This window comes from Talpa occidentalis, unplaced genomic scaffold, assembly GCF_014898055.3.
Source record: "Talpa occidentalis isolate TD23 unplaced genomic scaffold, MPIMG_talOcc4v2.1 talOcc4.15, whole genome shotgun sequence".
In the NCBI taxonomy this organism is placed as follows: Eukaryota; Metazoa; Chordata; class Mammalia; order Eulipotyphla; family Talpidae; genus Talpa; species Talpa occidentalis.
Genome location: NW_023601543.1, coordinates 80,068,606 through 80,086,254, shown reverse-complemented (window position 1 = coordinate 80,086,254; position 17,649 = coordinate 80,068,606). Strand labels below are relative to the sequence as shown.

The window sequence follows — 17,649 nt, the reverse complement described above, 5'->3', positions numbered from 1 at the left end:
TCATGGTCTCGTGACCTCACGAGGCTCTTGAGGAGGGATGTTGAAACTGCATCCTAAGGGAGCCAGCCCCGTAAAGAGTCCGGGTAGTAGAATAAAATTTCTAAGAAGAAAAAATAAGTACAAAGCCCCTAAGTCTGAAAAATAAAGTTTGGGGCTCTTAAGGGAACTGAATGACTCACATGAGAGAGAAGGAAAGGGGCGTGAGATGCGGCTGGAAAAGCAGGCAGGGGCCAGGTCACGAGTAGCCAATGTATTTACATTTGTCTCTTGCTGAACCACTTCCTTGTGAGAAGGTCCCGGCTGCTTATGAAGTAGAGAGAGGTGGCTTTTAGCTCAATTACCCCAACCTTGAGAGCCAGGTGGGAGAGCAGAGATGGGGGTTAGCCTTCTGACGCCTTCTAGCTATCTAGGACTTAGCAGTTCGAGCAGGTGCAAGACAGCACTTCTCTGGCTCTCAGCCCCACATTGCAGACTGGCTGGACCTCGGCCCATCATAGTCCCCAGACCCACTTTGGGAAGTCCCCTGACCACACATCGCGCAGCCCCCTACTGCCAGGTGGCACTCACCATTTTGTGGGCTGACGTGGGCTGGTTCACTGCTGACGCCGCTGCTGGCCTTCACTGCTACTAGCGCTTGCCTTCTGCTGGGCAGTGTCTCTCTGCCTCCCCTTATCTGCACTCCAGTGTCCTCCATGTGTTTTCTTGCTGATACAGGGAGAACATTTCACCGGGTGATGAGGTCACATAGGATTGTTGATCTTAAGTTCCCTGTTTGATATTCTGGTTCTGCCAAGCACCTGCTTTGCTTAGAGTCCCTCTTTAAACTCTGTTTGAATGGGGGGTGAGTGACAGAGCTGGGATAGAAAAGACCCTACCAAGTAAGTGCTCCCACCACTGCATGTAGACTCTTCCCCTCCCTCTTTGGCCCCATTCAGTCTCTTGCCCCTCTGTGTCTCGCTTAAGAGGCATTTCTTCCTAGAAGCCATCTTAAATCCTTCTTGTCTCTATCCTCAAACTCCATTTTCATCCTCTCCAGACTTGAAGACAAGCCTGAACTGCAGCTCACACAATTCTTACTCTCAAGCTAGGATCCTCACCCAAAACCAGCAACCAAATGTGTGTCAGAATTCATAGCTTTTTGACTTTGGAGTAGAAATGGGCATGTTACTCCAGCACCCCATAATCAGGTACAATTACTAAAGCACGGCCTCTGAGAAAGTAGCTTGAGTGGGATAAACAAAGATCAGAAATGGCCTCATATCAGTTCAGGTTTTGCCTCTAAGGAAATTTGCTATGAACTCAAAAAAGGCCTTAAGTTTTTAGACCGCTTTTTGGATGTTGGAATTCCATGTGAGGGGTTATGAACCTGTATCCTTGTGTATACATATGCAAACACCTCTGGCTGGCTAAGTCTAAAGCCATCATAAAAACTCATTTAAAATGGTGTGTTACCTTTCCTCCTCCTGCCCATTGACCTATTAGAGTTAATGTGACTTCTGCCCTTCCTCGTGTCTGTGGAGGTAATCACGAGTGAAGTGCATGATGTGGAAGGGTATTCTGGGTCAGTGCGAGTTCTCCATCCCAGTATAGCTACACCATCTGGGATGGACAGATGGACATGCCACAGGAGGACTGCAGGAACCTACAGCAGCTGCTGTTCAGACAGATCAGACATTTAGAATTCCCTGCAACTTGACCATGAGATGCCCTGTGGATGCCTGGCACGTGACCTCTGCTCCCCGAAGTGACGCACATGGCGCCTGAGGAATCAAATGCTCTTTTAAGCCAAAGCTTCAGGCCAAATTTAAAAATGTCAACTGTCGGAGACGCTAAATAGAGACTCCTCTGCACACTGATACTGATTCCTTTTCACCCTTTCAAACTCTCCCCCCATTGTGTAGCATAAGAGTTCAAATGACAGTGCATTCATGCGCCCTCGCTGTGAGTCTGTTTTACATAAACACTTAGCGATCAGGCATATAGCAAGCCCTCACTTAACGTTGTCAATAGGTTCTGGAAACTGTGACTTTTAAGTGAAAGGACATGTAGCGAAAGTAGGTCCTTGAAAAACATCTTTTAATTCCACGTTGGCCAGGATTCATTTTTTTCTTGTCAACGCTGTAATGAAATGATGTTCTTCAAGGATGTGCTGTAAAAGAAAACCCAAGCAGAAAATTAGGTGCCTGCTGGTCAAGTAAGCATTTGCTTCTTTAAGTTCCTTATTCTTGATTCTTTCAACAAGGAAATATGATATTTAATATTCTATCTTTGGACTCAAAATGGAAAGTGAAATTATGTTTTCGGTGTACTCGGAATTTTTTGAACAGCACTTTAAAAGCACTAATTTGACCTCATTCACTATTGTTTATATTCTAGAAAATGAAGAAGTCAAGGAAACGACTTTACGAGAGCTTAAGATGCTTCGGACTCTCAAACAGGAAAACATAGTGGAGTTGAAGGAAGCCTTTCGTCGCAGAGGGAAATTGTACTTGGTGTTTGAATATGTTGAAAAAGTAAGTCATTCATTGATGCTACGGAGATTTGCCTGATTCTTTTACTTAGGACTGTTTCTGACATTCAGAGAAGGACTCTCAATGATCTGACTGTATGACAGGTCAGTGCCTCATCATCTGAATACTTTACAAATGAACACATCATCCGTAATCATTAGAAGTTCTGAAATATCTTTAAAGATTTTGTACAGTGTAACTGTACAGAGATAATCTTATGTTTAAATGTATTGATTTGGCTTCTGAAGTCTAACAGTCTATGTCCAGCAAGTAATTTGGACTTGACCTATTTTAATTAAACCTAATGAAGGCCTTTGAGGGAGAGAGACGTAAACTGGCAGTAGTGACACAAGATGATATAGGTATGTGTGTGACATCATGCAAGCATAGGGTGGGTGTCCGAATTAGACCTTGCGGGGTGAGTGAGTGGGCTCGTGAAGCAGCCTCTTCACAGCATGCGTCTCTTCTTTTCCTCCATGTTCCCACCCTTCTCTGTGGTCAGGTCTCATCTACCTCCTCCAGCCTCACCTTAAGCCTCTAAGCACATTTCTTTCACTTCAGACCCAAAGCACCGGCAGTTCACAAGAGGCTGCACCCTTGCTTGAGTATTTTTTTATTTTATTTTATTTTTAATATTTATACAAGAACTGGGGTACAGGCCAGATGTGTGGGAGGGTAAGAGGATTCACCAGAGACAGAGTGGGGAACAGAACAGGCAGGCTGACTGAAATACACTGCTGAGGGGAGCAGCGGGCGAGACAGGAGAGGTCTGCCATGCCATGTGGGTATCTCCCCACCGGCCAGGATAGAACTCATACTGCAGAGGCTGCGGGCACCTTTTTTTTTTTTTTTAAATCAACTTCTTAATGACAATTTTAATGATATGACTTAAGAACAGATGTTCACTACAGTCATCAATGTTGTATGCTCAGGATTTTCTGGGAGAACAGCTGCCCTATAGTAGTTGATTATTGTCAAGAACTTAAAAGTGCCTTAACAAGAGTAGAATAAACTGGATTCCAATGGACCTTTTAGAGGTTTCCTTGATGAATAACTAGGTGGCTCCTGCTGATTTCCTATATTATTATCTAGAGAAGATCAAGTCTGGAGAGGTCAGTTCCTAGGTGCTTCCTATGTCACCAATGACAGGGTACTGCCACCAGCACCTGACTGAGTGGAAGTGGTGTTGCCAAAATGACTCCCAAGAATGTGGCTTTGAACTCATTCAGTCTTCACAAATTATTTCTCTAATTAAAAATATATTGTAACTTCATAACAAAACTTGAAAAATATTATAAGGCTCTTTGTCATTTTAAGACACTGTTTTATGCTTCTTTTCAAAAATCTGTTTTTAGTTTTCCTTTTCTTTGTCAGTTTAGGCATTCCCCTAAGGAACCTTCCCCCACCAAAATAAACCTAAAATTTGGTATTTAAAAAAAAGTTATGAAAAAGGATTGCTCCAGAATCAGATGCTCTTAATTTTTCAGTTGTCAAAAATAATCATGCAGTTTACAGTTTTCACTGTCAAACAAAAAAATTCTTACTGATCTATTTCAGTTTTTCTTTTTTATTTCTGTCCTACTTGTGGTGATTGTTGATGATTAATAACAACTTAGCATGAGCAAATGGAGAAATCGCCTCTGTGTATCAGGCATTTGGTGGGTCTGAGACCCTCTGCTGGCAAGTGGCAGAGCTGCCACAGCGCTCCAGTCTCCTGACCCCCTAGACCCTTCTTGCCCAGGTCCTGTGGCTTTTCAGTGGAAAGCGGCCATCACACCCTCCCATCAGTGGCAACATCTGACAATTGACAGTGACCCTCAAGAGGGCAAGGAGAAAGATGCTCTAAGAGCTAGAGGGTTGTAACAGAGATGTGGGATTGCAGTGGCTTAACCAAAATAGAAGTTTCTTTTTTACTCATTTCCAAAGGTGTGCAGTACAGTGCAGGGATAGCAGCTGTGCTCCATAGCAGTCGGAGACCCAGCTTCTGTCTTTTTGCTCTGTGACTCCTGAGATGTTGCCCTTGTCCTTAAGGCCAAGCAGGCTGCAGCTGTCACATTCCAATGGTCAGGACTTAGTCGCATGGCCATGCTAGCTGTAAGGCAGAGGGGAAATGTGCTCTTCGTGCTGGTACCTGTGCATCCCCATACAAATTGTACTGCTGTGGAGTAACGAAAGGAGGGATACTGGGAGACATTTTTCTCTGCCACCAAGGAATTTAGAGTTGAATGTGAAATGAGAGATACAAATTAGTTTCTACATTACAAAGCCCTCTTATTCCTTCTGTGCCTTTGGGACCTCCTATGCATTTGTTAATTGAAACAGGCTATTCTAGTAGAGAATCATTTTTAAAATGATGGATATATACTTGAAACATTTTATTTTATATTAAATAAAACATATCAATATGTTCATTTACTACTCTTTGGAGGTAGGATTGAGGCCTTTTTTGAATGTTGATCTTCTGGTTGGAATTTTGATGGGTCTTCCTTGTGTACATCATTCCCATAATGTATCAACTATAATAGTTTGTGTCAGCTTCTTTTACAGTGAAACAAAAGCTTAAAAACCTTGAAAAGGAGGCCTCCCCTGGTGGTGCAGCGGTTGAGAGCTGGGCTGCAAGGCTGCCCACAGCCTCTGCAGCGCTGGTTCATTTCCCGGCTGCCGGGGAGGGTCCCACACACACACACAAAAAAAAACCCCACAAAAAAACAACCTTGAAAAGCAATCTCAATGCAGAATCCTTTTCTGCATGTCCTTTGCTGGTTTTATAGTTGTTTCAGTCACATTTGATTAGCTGACGATATGTTTAGCTATTTTCCTTTAGTAATTCTTTCCTAAGTATTCAGTTCTGGTTTTTTAGTAGCAGTTTTTTTTCAAAATATTCATTGGTTTAGATGATATTTCATTATATTAAAATAACAAATGCATTTCTTATAAATAGGTATGGGATTATATCATCTATTTGATTATTAAACTACATATTTGTATGCTTACAGTTTGATTGGTGGGAACAAAATTGTGAGTTATATTAGTGTGCAGTGATTTTTCTAACATTTTGGTCTTAGGACTCCTTTACACTTAAAGTTTTTGGAAACCCTCAATCTTTTTATTTATGTGAGTTTGATCGGTATCATATTAGAAGTCAAAACTGAGCAATATTAAAATACTATTAATTCATTTAATAGCAATAATAAACTCATTATGTGATAACAAGTATATTTGTGTACCATTCTTTAAAAAAAATGGTTTGTTTAGATTCTATGAATTTTTTCTTAAACATTTGTGATTTCACTTATAGTATAATTTTACTAAAGGAAGCAATTCATGTTTTCTTAGGATGCAATATACAGGTTGACAGAAGTACACATACATACCCATACTTTGTAAATGTATATATAGAAACCAGAGGAATGGATACAGAAATTTTACTGATGAGGGTACTAGATAGGTAATAACCCTATAATACTTATTGGTTGTTTATATTGTCTTTCTGGCTTACTTTGAAAAGTACATGTCTCACTTCCACAATCAAATTATAGTTTCCTCAATGACAAGCCTGTATTTTAGATATTTCTAAATTCTATGGCTGTTTATGTGAATTTAAAAGTTGATAAAAATATTGGCCTCATATCATTTCTTTTTAAAAACATTTTTTATTGAAATACTATTGTGAATTTTTATTTAATTTTCTTTCTGGCCTGTTTTAATTTTTATATTAAATGTATTGATCACATCTAATCTTCGGGATCATTTTGTTTTAAGAATATTTTTCAGGTCTCCCAGAAATATTTTCAAGGCTTGATTTTATATTGTAAGGTTTTATTAAAGCTCTGCAATGCGCTTTGTTATAATGACTATTTTCCCCTTCTCCTCTTCCTGCTCTAATACATGACAATGTTTTATCACTACTTCAATTGCTTTTCCCTTAAAATTATTCTAAAACTATGACAGAAAGGTTTTAGGGAGAGTGAAAATTGTACAGGGTTATTATTTAGGGTCGCATTAGGGAGCAGTAAAAATGGAATTTCTCTTAAAAGAGAACCTTGATTTAATACAATATCCTGCTTCAGCATGAAAAAGGTTATAGATAGAAAGCCAAACAAAACAAATGCATGCTATGTATTGGGTGAATTATCATCCAAGATGCCTTTTAAATTTTTTTATGTATGACTTATGGGATGGGTATACCTAATTTTTGAAATTAATGGCTCCCTATTATTTTTTAGAATATGCTAGAATTGCTGGAAGAAATGCCAAATGGAGTTCCACCTGAGAAAGTAAAAAGTTATATCTATCAGCTAATCAAAGCTATTCACTGGTGCCATAAGAATGATATTGTCCATAGAGGTGAGTATGGGGTTTTTGAAATGAAAATACTAATGAAAACACCAAACAAAAGTTAACAATAAAATATTTTATACATCACTGTCTTAATATTTTGTAGCCATTGACATTTCACTTAAGTACATTTTGAAAGTACAGTGAATAATAGTCTATACTATAGTTTAAGGCTATTAATAAGGAACTGATGTGGCTACATTTCCATAGTGATACTGTGATTTGGTTAAGTGTATAATGAATCAGTGGTTGTGAATTAATCATAGAAACCATGATACTGAAATCTACAGATTTCACTCTTACCTTGTCCTGTTTTCCATTTTTACCTCTGCCATATAATATAGGTGATAGGTACTTTAAAAAAAAATAGAATTGTGACATGCCTCCTAAGAGGAAATTAAACTGCATTTTCTGTGTTTTTCTATTTCTTAACTCCTACCACATCTTCAAAAGATACATAGGAAAAAATGAGAAGTCTTATCTTGACTCATCCAGTATAGCTTCACATTTGCAATAGTGTTCTCCACAAAGAAGCTAAGAGATGTAAATATAGAAATTATACAGAAAATCATAATAGAAAATGTATCTTATATGTATGTTTTCCTCCAATAAATACAATCCTATCTACTTAACTCTCATATGTATTTTTAAGGTATTTTGTGAGTATGCATTTTATTTTCTGTCTTCAAAAACTGTATTATTAGTATCTGATGAAGTAAAAGTTCCTTGGAACTTTTTAATTCTTAAATTCCTTTCAGAGATCTGATTAACCCCTTTAAGATTTAAAGGTAAAAATATTTTTGAAATTAGGTCTGCATGTTTCTCAAAAAGAATACGCTTTTTATGTATCAGTATAAGATATGCTAATAAATTACTCTGGGTGTTTCTAATAAGGTGCTGTTGTAGTCATCAAATGGTATATGGAACATCTTTTAATACCTTTTTTTTAATCTTGATACTCCAGATATAAAGCCAGAAAATCTCTTAATCAGCCACAATGATATTTTGAAACTGTGTGACTTTGGTAAGTAAAGAGAAATTGACTCTGTAAGTACAGAATTGATGTAACATATAGGTAGCTTTCACAGATGTACTCAAAATTTTTTGTGTGTTTTAACTTGAAGTAGACTATTCTATCGGGTCATATGCTGAAATATTAATTACTGAAAAAGCACTTCTTTTTCTTTTTTCCATATAGTATCATCTATTTTAAAAAATCCATTATATAGTATTTGTTGAGTGAGGTTTTAAAACAGATACATGCGTGTATTCATGAACCCAGCACTAGAATTTTCTAGGAAATAATAATCATTATGACCTTCCAGTTGAGAAGGATAAAATATTTTCTTAAATGTTGATAGAAATTATTTTAGGCATAATCATATGCCAATATAAAAACACACATATGCTGTGTCTGTGCAATAGTTATATAATAGGTCAAAAGAAAGTTTTAGAACAGTTCCATTTATTCCCTTTAAATGTTCAATGAATGAAATTAGTGATTGATGTATAATATTCCAACTCTTGATTGAGTATATAGAAGCTTTTGAGTTAAGCTCTCTCTCAGTAGAAAAAGAGTCTCCCATATATATGGAACTGTATTAGGTACAATTAAGCATTTATATTAAAATAATTCAGAAAAGTTTTAAAGTTACAAAATAAGGTGTTTAGGTCATGACTTACTTTTTGAATTGTACTTTTGCCTAATCCATATAGTGAAAAATCACTTGAGTTTTAAAAAATGTTATTTTTTCGTATATTCAGATATAATCACAACTATAATATATGTCCCCACATATAAATGAAAGTGTATCTCCTTATAATAGACAGAAGTTAGATTAGTCCTTAGGGCGTGGAATGCACAAATGAGAGAAACATTCTAAGAATTCAGTTTGTGGAGTGGCCAATTTTGTCCAGTGTGGCAATTGGAAGCATGTGTAGCTGTTTTTACTCAATATCTTCAAAGAATTTGAATACTATCATGAACCTGCGTGCCTGAAGAAAATGTTTTACAGGGCTTAATTTTTTTCATGCTTTATGATGAGGAACTTTATTAAGAAGAGGCTTGCTATATCCTAAACATTGTAAGTGCTTAGGTGAATGAGAAAAAAATACTACACACTGTGTTTAAAAGATTTTGATCTTGGTGTTTTTAGCATTTGCTGAGCATTATGATTTTCAGGAATAATATCTATTTCTGACTTCTTATCCATAATTGTGATTACCACCGAGTACTGAGACTCTGCTCCTCACTTTCCCTTTACCACACATCCATGACTCCATGGGTTGGAGATTTGCTTAAGTTCCAAAGTTAATGAAATTTGTAAAGCATTTCTATATACAAAGGAGATGCCTGTAGAGTGTCAGTAGCAGGAAAAGCATATCCCTGGTCTGGCATTTCTTAGAAGACAAGACAGCTTGAACTGGCACAAGTATGCTCTGAATACTTGTAAAAACATGAGGCTTCAAAACCAGATTCCTTTAGTATAGGGGAGAGACTGCTTTTGTAGTGAGTACATTAAAGGCTTTAATTGACATGAACACTGGACTAACTTTGTAGACACTATTAATAAGCAGCCCATTTAATGGCAGTTACTATGTTCTTTTAATGATGATGCTTTAAAATATTACTGGCCCTAAAATATTTTTCAAGGTGAAATTATTTTTCAAACCTTTGGGCTCTGCTGTCTTTCAGGTTTTGCTCGGAATCTATCAGAAGGCAATAATGCTAATTATACAGAATACGTGGCCACCAGGTGGTATCGGTCCCCTGAACTCTTACTTGGGTGAGTTACCTTCTAAAATAGAAAGAATGATATCTGCTGACGCCATGTCCTTGAATGTCAGTTTAATTGCAGTGTAACAAGCTACCCTAAACCTCAATGGCATAACACAAGCACCATTTTTATTGGCTTACAATTCTGGGTACCATCAATTTGGGAAAGACAATGACTTGGGTTCAGCTGGTGGTTCTTCTGCTTATCTCAATTGGAGTTGCTCATGTAGCTACTGTTAATAAAGAGGTCATCTGGAGCCTGGTTGATTTAGGGGACTCAACTGGGACAGACCAATCACCTCTCTCCCATGAGACCTTGTCATCTGGGTAGGCTGGTTCACTTTTAAAAAATAATTTATTTATATATTTTTTACATCATTGTTCATTTTTTTACATTGTTTGGTTCACAAAATTCCCTGCAACAAGAAGGGCAGGCCCCCAAGCAAAGGAGTTTTCAAACTTCCATTTGCATGACTTCCGCCTCATTGACAAAGCATATTTCATGGTCAAACCCTGACTCAAGGGATAGAGAAATAAATTCTACCTCTTGAAGGGAGGAGTTGGCAGAATGGGGGATGGGGTGGGATGATTGCCACCATCTTTGCTGATAACCTTCCTCATTAAGAAGGTGGATGTCCACAGAGTTTGACATTCTGGCTTATCTCTTAGTTTATTCATTCATTCAACAAATACATAAAAGGGTCTTCTGATAAGGTTATTTTTTCCTTTTTAATATGTTTTAACTTCAGTGCCTAAGAAGGAGTTTTGTCATCTTGATCTCCACCACATAGTTTAATTAATAATTCCCTACTTACCCTAGCTATAGTATTTTCTTATTTTCTGTAGATTGTATTGCCTTCTTTGGGACCATCCAAGAATGGAGAAGGAAGGCACACTCTACAAATACAGTTAGCTATGGTACTGATGATGACCAGTGTGTGAACTGTAGGTTTCATCTCTTTAGTGTGCTTTACATGTATCTGAGAAATTTAATTTTTAAAAGAGGCTTTTATATAAAATATATAAATAATAATTTATATGTAAATTTATTTATTTATTCTAAAGATCATAATGACTGTATATTTAAGTTACTGAGGGTTTATTTTGATATGAACAATTGATTTCCTGGTATCTACCAGCCCCATGGTGGTAATTCTTGATTCACTGCTGACCTAGAGCCTGTAGGAATTTTTAGTTTCAGTTACTGAAAGGTTTCGTTATTTTTTTTGAAATTAAAACTTTGCTTTATCATGGGAAACAAATGCTGGTGGGTCTCTTTATTTTTCTTTGTACAAATAGATTTTAGAATTTAAGCTTGGATTCGGGATTGATTTTGTTCTTCTGTGTACTTTTACCTGGACTCGCTGGCATGTTGAATAATACATTTTCTTTTGGGAGGGATTGGAATTTGAATTTGCTGAACTGTATTAGCCAAGGAAGAAATGACTATGAAATAGATAATTCTGAGGACCCTATTAGAGGGTTCAGGTATGGTAGAAGGACTTGTTATAATAGTCTTGTGTGTAAGTTGGCCCTAATGAGTTCATTCTAATCACAACCTTACTGTGAAACTTCAAAGTGCATTTGCTGCCTAATAATACCTGTCAGAAAACTGAGGTTATGTTTAGAGATGCGTGGGAGCTACCAAAAGTAGATGGGGGATTCCAACTAATTTGTGCCATATTGAATATTGCTAATTAAATGCCAAGCACCAGTTGAAGAACCATATTATTTGTTGATAAAAATCCTATTGAATCAGTTGATATTTGGTTAAGAATTTATATTTCTGTACATTGTCAAGACTTTGTCCTTGACTTTCAAAATAGATTCAGCTACATGCATTATTCAAATCAGTTGGTAGAATTAAAAATATATAGTGGGTATGTGGAGATTTTCCATAGGTTTCTCCATCTAGCCCAAGTTTTTCCCTCCCTCATTTAGGTATTAAAGAAAGATCAGTATCCTCCCTTCCCCAACAAGCTACCCAAAAAATCTACATGAATTTTGTAATATGGCTTTAAGGTTTTTGTGGAAAGGAAGTAAGATAAATAAAATATTGGCCTATTGTTGCATTGATTTATTATCCTAGAAACATTATAGCGCTAACAGTTTGGGTATTTGTTAAAAGTTTTGTATAACTACCATGTCATTATAGCTTTCAAGAATTGTATCCCATATTTTTTTCAGATATTTTATCTTGACTTTCCCTTCTTAAAACTTGGATTATTTATATTTGAAACTAAAGAAAGTATGGTTTCTTAATCTGCCACATATAATTTGACTTAAGGCTATATATGCTGGGGTATACATTATAGCTGTTTTGGGAATACCTAGATTTTAATCTGTAGTCTTGTTTATTAATAATGGTAACTCCTAAAACACTCTGGTAAATTCAGATTCTAGAAGAGAGATATAAACTCCCAAGGAAACAGAGAAAATGCTTTGAAGGAAATAGCTATCATAAAGGCTTATCCATCTAGGGTACAAATAGATTCAAGTAAATAATGCAACAGATTTTAGCACAATTTTAGCTATTAGAAATTGTAACTATGCAATCAAAAGCTAAATATTCAGTTTGTTGTTTCAGATGACACTTAAATCAATAGTACAGTTTAGTTGACTGAACTCAAATAATGGATAAGATGTAATTTTTTGACATTTACAGAGCTAGAGGATAATTACCAAGAAGACATGTTTCTTGGGAACATTTCATTCCCTTAGTTAGATGTTAACTTATCACTCATCAGACGTGTGCTAGGTTAGGGCTTATTAAGCCATTCATGTTCAAAATATACCTGGATGTGAATACATTTCAACTTAGTGTATACTAACAAAACTGTTATTAAACAGATAGCTTTATTAGCATAGGTTGATTCACTTGTGTTCTGAATTTTTCCTTGGATATCTATGAATTTTTTTTTTAGTCTGGCTTTTATACACAAAACACTTTTAATTCTTCAGGTACTCAAATGTACTTTAAATCACAGATCTGTTCAAAATAATTTGGAAACTATTAAAATGTATTTCTTTAGTTGTCAAGATAATCTCTCCCTTTGCTTTTCAGAGCTCCCTATGGAAAGTCTGTGGATATGTGGTCGGTGGGCTGTATTCTCGGGGAGCTTAGCGATGGACAGCCTTTATTTCCTGGAGAAAGTGAAATTGATCAACTGTTTACTATTCAGAAGGTGCTAGGACCTCTTCCATCTGAGCAGATGAAGCTATTCTACAGTAATCCTCGATTCCATGGACTCCGGGTAAGAGGCTTTGTTAAAACCCAAAGTGGAATCAGTAGGACAGTGTTGAAATCATTGCTCATTGCACAGTAGAATGCTAAGCTAGCCATTGAATACCATCCCCTTTTCCATTGCGATGTTTATAACCCCCGTTTTATTTTTGAATCCTGTATAGTGTATGTGAATTTTTTAAATGGCCGAATTTGGAAGTGGGAGCTGTTGGTATTTTCCCTGATTTCTGAGCTCCAATTTTTCATATTTTTTTCTGGTGTATGCTTTATTATACGCTGAACCTTAGTTATATCAGAATGTTTCTTTATCCAAAATAATTATTCCCAAAATACACAAAAATGTATAAATGGCTGTTCTTATTGGTGCAGATAGAATTGTCGTGATTTGAAGAAGACTGAATACTTGCATTCTGCAGATTTCAACAGCTATGGCAGCTGTTGCTTACCTGTTGACAGTAAACCATCACATCTTCTTTCCTAGTAGAGTTGTGGATTGTCCTGCCCAGCCTTTCCTAGTCTTGCTAACTTTGTACAAAACGCATTTTCTGAGACTGTTAAAATGGTTCTTAAAGCACAAACTTTCCCCAAGTGAGGGACAACCAATTCTCAGAGGCACCAGCAAGAGTGGGTACTGCTCCTCTGTAGCACCCCAAAAACTACGTTTCTAGTTTCCAACTATCCTTTTTTGGGCCAACATGACAGTTGGTGGCTGTTGTGGGATCTATAAAATAAGGTCTCCACCACTTCCTTTCTTTCTCTTAAATGCATAATTCTCAAGCCATGTTTGCTTGACATTTTCAAAGCACTTGATTTTTTTCCTTTGGCTTTCTGAACCTCAGTTCATTTCACTTTAAAGAGCACCCCTCCTCACACATTACCCACTCCTGCTGGACCCGCTCTGTGTAGAAGAAATGCATGACCAGAGTTGCATGCAGTTGCTCTTTCATCTCCTTCCTGCTTTCTCTCCATCCTCTAACTCCATCTGAGCTACCTGAGGCAACTTTGCCTTTTCATTGTTGTTTTTGTAAGCCAAAAATTAGCCCAATTATGACCATTTATTAGGCTACAACAAGCTCAACAGTGATTGAACATTTGTTATGTTAGATGCTGAAAATACAGCAATAAATAGGACTTGCCTTAGTCTGGCAGAAAGGAAAAAATTGCTCTAATCAGAAGTAATTGGTGATAATGAATTCCTGTTTACTCAGAAGGCATCAAAGCTCCTTACATAACCCCTGAGACTGGGCCCGATGCCACCTTCCAGCTCCCTGACCTTAGCTCATGGCTCTCTCCGTTGCCCTCCCTGCCGTGGGGTGGTCATGAATCCTGACTTGCGCGTCTCAGATTTAAAGGTGCTGTTCTAGCTAGGCATTCTCCAGGCTCTCACCACACTTGCCTTTCTTTTTCTTCGGCTTCCATAAACATTCCAAGGTTTGTCCGGCTTCATGGATTTGGAACTTGTGCCTCCTTCTCCCAGGAAGTTGCTTCTCTTCAGTGGCCCCTTCCAAATCTCAGCTCAAAGAATGCCCATCTCTCCAACCTCCTAACATGCTGCCCCCCACTCCACCTAGTCTCTCCCACAGCACTCTTTTCCCCCTCGTAGTATGTAATTATATATGCTCCCCGAGGGCAGACGCTGTGTGTTTTATCATTGTGTTTGGAGACTTGACCAGAGTCCAGCATTTCTCGTAGGGGTTCAGTGAATATTTTAACAATCATTTGAATCAGTGTCATCAGCACTCGAGCTCAACTGTATTTCCTTCTTCCTGTCTCCAATGCTTCTTTCATTCTTACCACCTTTTGCCTGAGTTGGTTTTTTTTTTTTTTAATTGATGTTACAATTGGTTTACAACATTCTATGATTTAGAGGTGCAGGATCACACCCTTTTCATGTATGTTACCACACCACACCCACCGTCAAGGCACCCATAGTTCTCCACCATAGTCCCTTGGGCTACCCTTCGCCTCTTGCCCCCATTCTACAGTCAGATTTTTAGGGTTTGTTACACCCCTCCCAAGCTGATCTCTCATACTTTCTTCACTTCACTGTTCATATTGCCTTTAGAATGGTTTTCCCACAAACCCCATATTTGATTCTATCTCCTTTCTGTTTAAAAGCCTCTACAAGATCACCCATGAAGTTGAAGCTCCTTGGGGCAGCATTGGGACTTCCTTGCTCCTGGTCCTCCACCCTTGTCTCCCACCCTTTACCACCATGTGCCTCTGCCCCCTTCAGTCACATTGAACTTCTCACCATTTCCTTGACTTGTTGCTTCTGCAGTGCTGCATTTACATTTCTGTAATCCTCCCACTTCTGGAATGCTCTTCGTCCTCCCTCCCGCTGACCCTGGTTAAATGTCCTCCCTCCTTGAAGCCCTTCTAGACTCCTCCAGGGGAATGGGTGACCCCCCACCTTCTGTGCTCCTCCAGCCCTCTGGTTAGATCTCTCTTGTAGTTGTTATTGCAGTTTCTTAAGTAGCAGTGTACAAATCAGTGTCACCACTGGGCTAGTGACTTCCTTGGAGAAATGAAGTCTCGTGTTCATCATTCTAATTGCAGCACACCTAGAATAGCACACCTCGCCTACTGGGTTGAATAGTATTGAACGATTGCATATTTGACCTGGAACATGGAGCTTGGAACATGCCTTGTTCTTTGCCTAGTTAAAGAGACTCAATACTAGATTCTACATAAACAGATCTGCCTTGGCACCTGGCCTTAAGAACTTAAAAACTAGCTGAAGAATTAAGACTTTCGTGCACAAGTTGATTAGGAAAGAACATGACATAGTAAAATATTACAATTTGGTATGTAATGTGGCATATAATAAAGTACCACATTGTTTACTACATTGTACTGTTTTCTAACACATCTTAATATGGTTGAGACGATGAGAGTGTTAAATATTCTGGAAAGTTAGAAATGATAGTTGACTAGATTCACCAGAGAATGATGTATGGCGCATTTGAAATCTGAAATGGATATTGAAGAATGAATAGCATTTGGATTAGATCAGCCAAAAGAAGATATCTTTTCCTCATTTCTCTGCGATCCTGTTTGTTCACAGGCCCCTCACTAAATAGCGTTATCCATAAACTGCAAGGCAGCACGTGACGATGCTGCTTATGAATATCCTTCAGAGAAATTGCTGCTTTCTTGACACTTTGATTTTTATAAACCTTAATGTTTTTTCACTTTAGTTGGAAAGTGTTTGTGGGGATCTAACTAAATTATTTTAATCTTTTTGGAGGTTTAACATCTTGTGAGGGGTATGTCTTCCTTTATCATTTTCCTGGAGAATGTCGGCATCAGAAAGAGAGAGCAGGGGAGGGCGGAGGAGAGGAGAGAGAGAAAGGAGGCAGACTGCGCGCAGATTGGAATAGCCTTTCACCTTCTCTGCTGGAGCTTTGGGTATTGAATTGCCTCATGTTAGAATGATCGATTTCATTCAAAAGCACATAGATTAATTTTTTGTTTGAGTTAGGAGTTTACATGGTCATTTTTTATTGCAATATTTCTAATGCCTTTTGATTTTCAGAATTAAACTTCTTGTCAATGAAACGTTACTTCTGAAAAATACAGGAGCGGTACCTGGTAGCATTAGATAGACCTCAGAGGCAAACTTAATTAAAATGTGCTGGTAGAGAGTGTTTTATCACAGGATGACAGGTGTCTCTTTGGGCTGATATTTCATGCTCAGCAACATCCAAAGGAACCTCTCTACCTCCTTTTGGAGCAGTGCCTCGGTTTAGAAAGAGTGTGGGTTTGCATCACAGACCTGGGTGCAAATACTAGTTCTACTTTTTAATTATGTAACTTGCCTTGAACCACTTATTTGAACTTTTAGATTGTCACCTTCTTCACTATAAAAGAATTGCTAAAATGCCTTGCATAGCATCACTTCCCTCAGAAATCAGTTTTAGGCTCTTGCCTGTCTGTGATCAGTTCGTGTTATCCCTTCACCTGCCTCTATCTAGAAGGTGCTGTCCTACTTTTCTCTGTCCTCACATTTTTCTTTCAAAATTCAGTTCAAATATTACCATGGACTCTTGCTTCTACAGCTGTAAACCACCTGGGTCTCTTCTTTCTCTAAGCTTCAGGTAGAATTTCAGCTGCACAAGTTTTGCACTGATTGTTTTCCCAGCCAGACTGCGAAAGTACAAGGTTTTGGTCTCGTCCACATTCTGCACCTCCTGCTGTACTTAGCCCAGGGTGGGGATGATGTCATAATCGCTCCTTCAATACCTTGTTTGAATTTTCCTATAGAACTAATCCGTTTATTTCTCCTGCTTAGGAATGTCAGTACTTTGAAATGCTCTGATGTTGGTATAAAGGGAATATATATATATATATATATATATATATATATATAAAGTAAAGTAGGGCCTCCCCTGTGGCACAGCGGTTGAGTGCTGGGTTGCGAAGCTGCCCGCAGCCTCTGCAGCGCCGGTTCGATCCCCGGCTGCTCCCCGGCCACCAGAGGAGGGTCCCACATGGCGCGCAGACCTCTCCTGCCGCCCGCTGCTCCCCTCAGCAGTGTACTTCGGTCCTTTTGCCTGCTCTGCTCCCTGCTCTGGCTCTGGTGAATTCTCTCACCCTCCCGCGCTTCTGACTGTACCCAGTGCTTGTATCAATAAATAAATCTTTAAAAAAAAAAAAAAGTAGCCCTCCCGTTGGGAGGGAGTATGTAACATTGAGCCCTAATACTTTACCATCCACTGATTGTGATATGTGAGTTGGCAGAGAAGACAGGGCATCCAAATAAACTTGACCCCTTTCTC

The 17,649-nt window shown here is 38.3% G+C and overlaps 1 protein-coding gene across 1 annotated transcript in view; it reads left to right on the top strand.

Moving 5' to 3' along the window:
* The window catches only part of CDKL5 (cyclin dependent kinase like 5), a 145,061-nt gene that overhangs the window by 92,351 nt on the left and 35,061 nt on the right, over positions 1–17,649 (top strand). Inside the window, exons 5-9 of the mRNA XM_054695903.1 lie at positions 2,377–2,513; positions 6,737–6,857; positions 7,813–7,872; positions 9,544–9,634; positions 12,689–12,878. Coding sequence (XP_054551878.1) covers positions 2,377–2,513; positions 6,737–6,857; positions 7,813–7,872; positions 9,544–9,634; positions 12,689–12,878 — 599 coding nt within the window. The remainder of the gene's footprint in view (positions 1–2,376; positions 2,514–6,736; positions 6,858–7,812; positions 7,873–9,543; positions 9,635–12,688; positions 12,879–17,649) is intronic.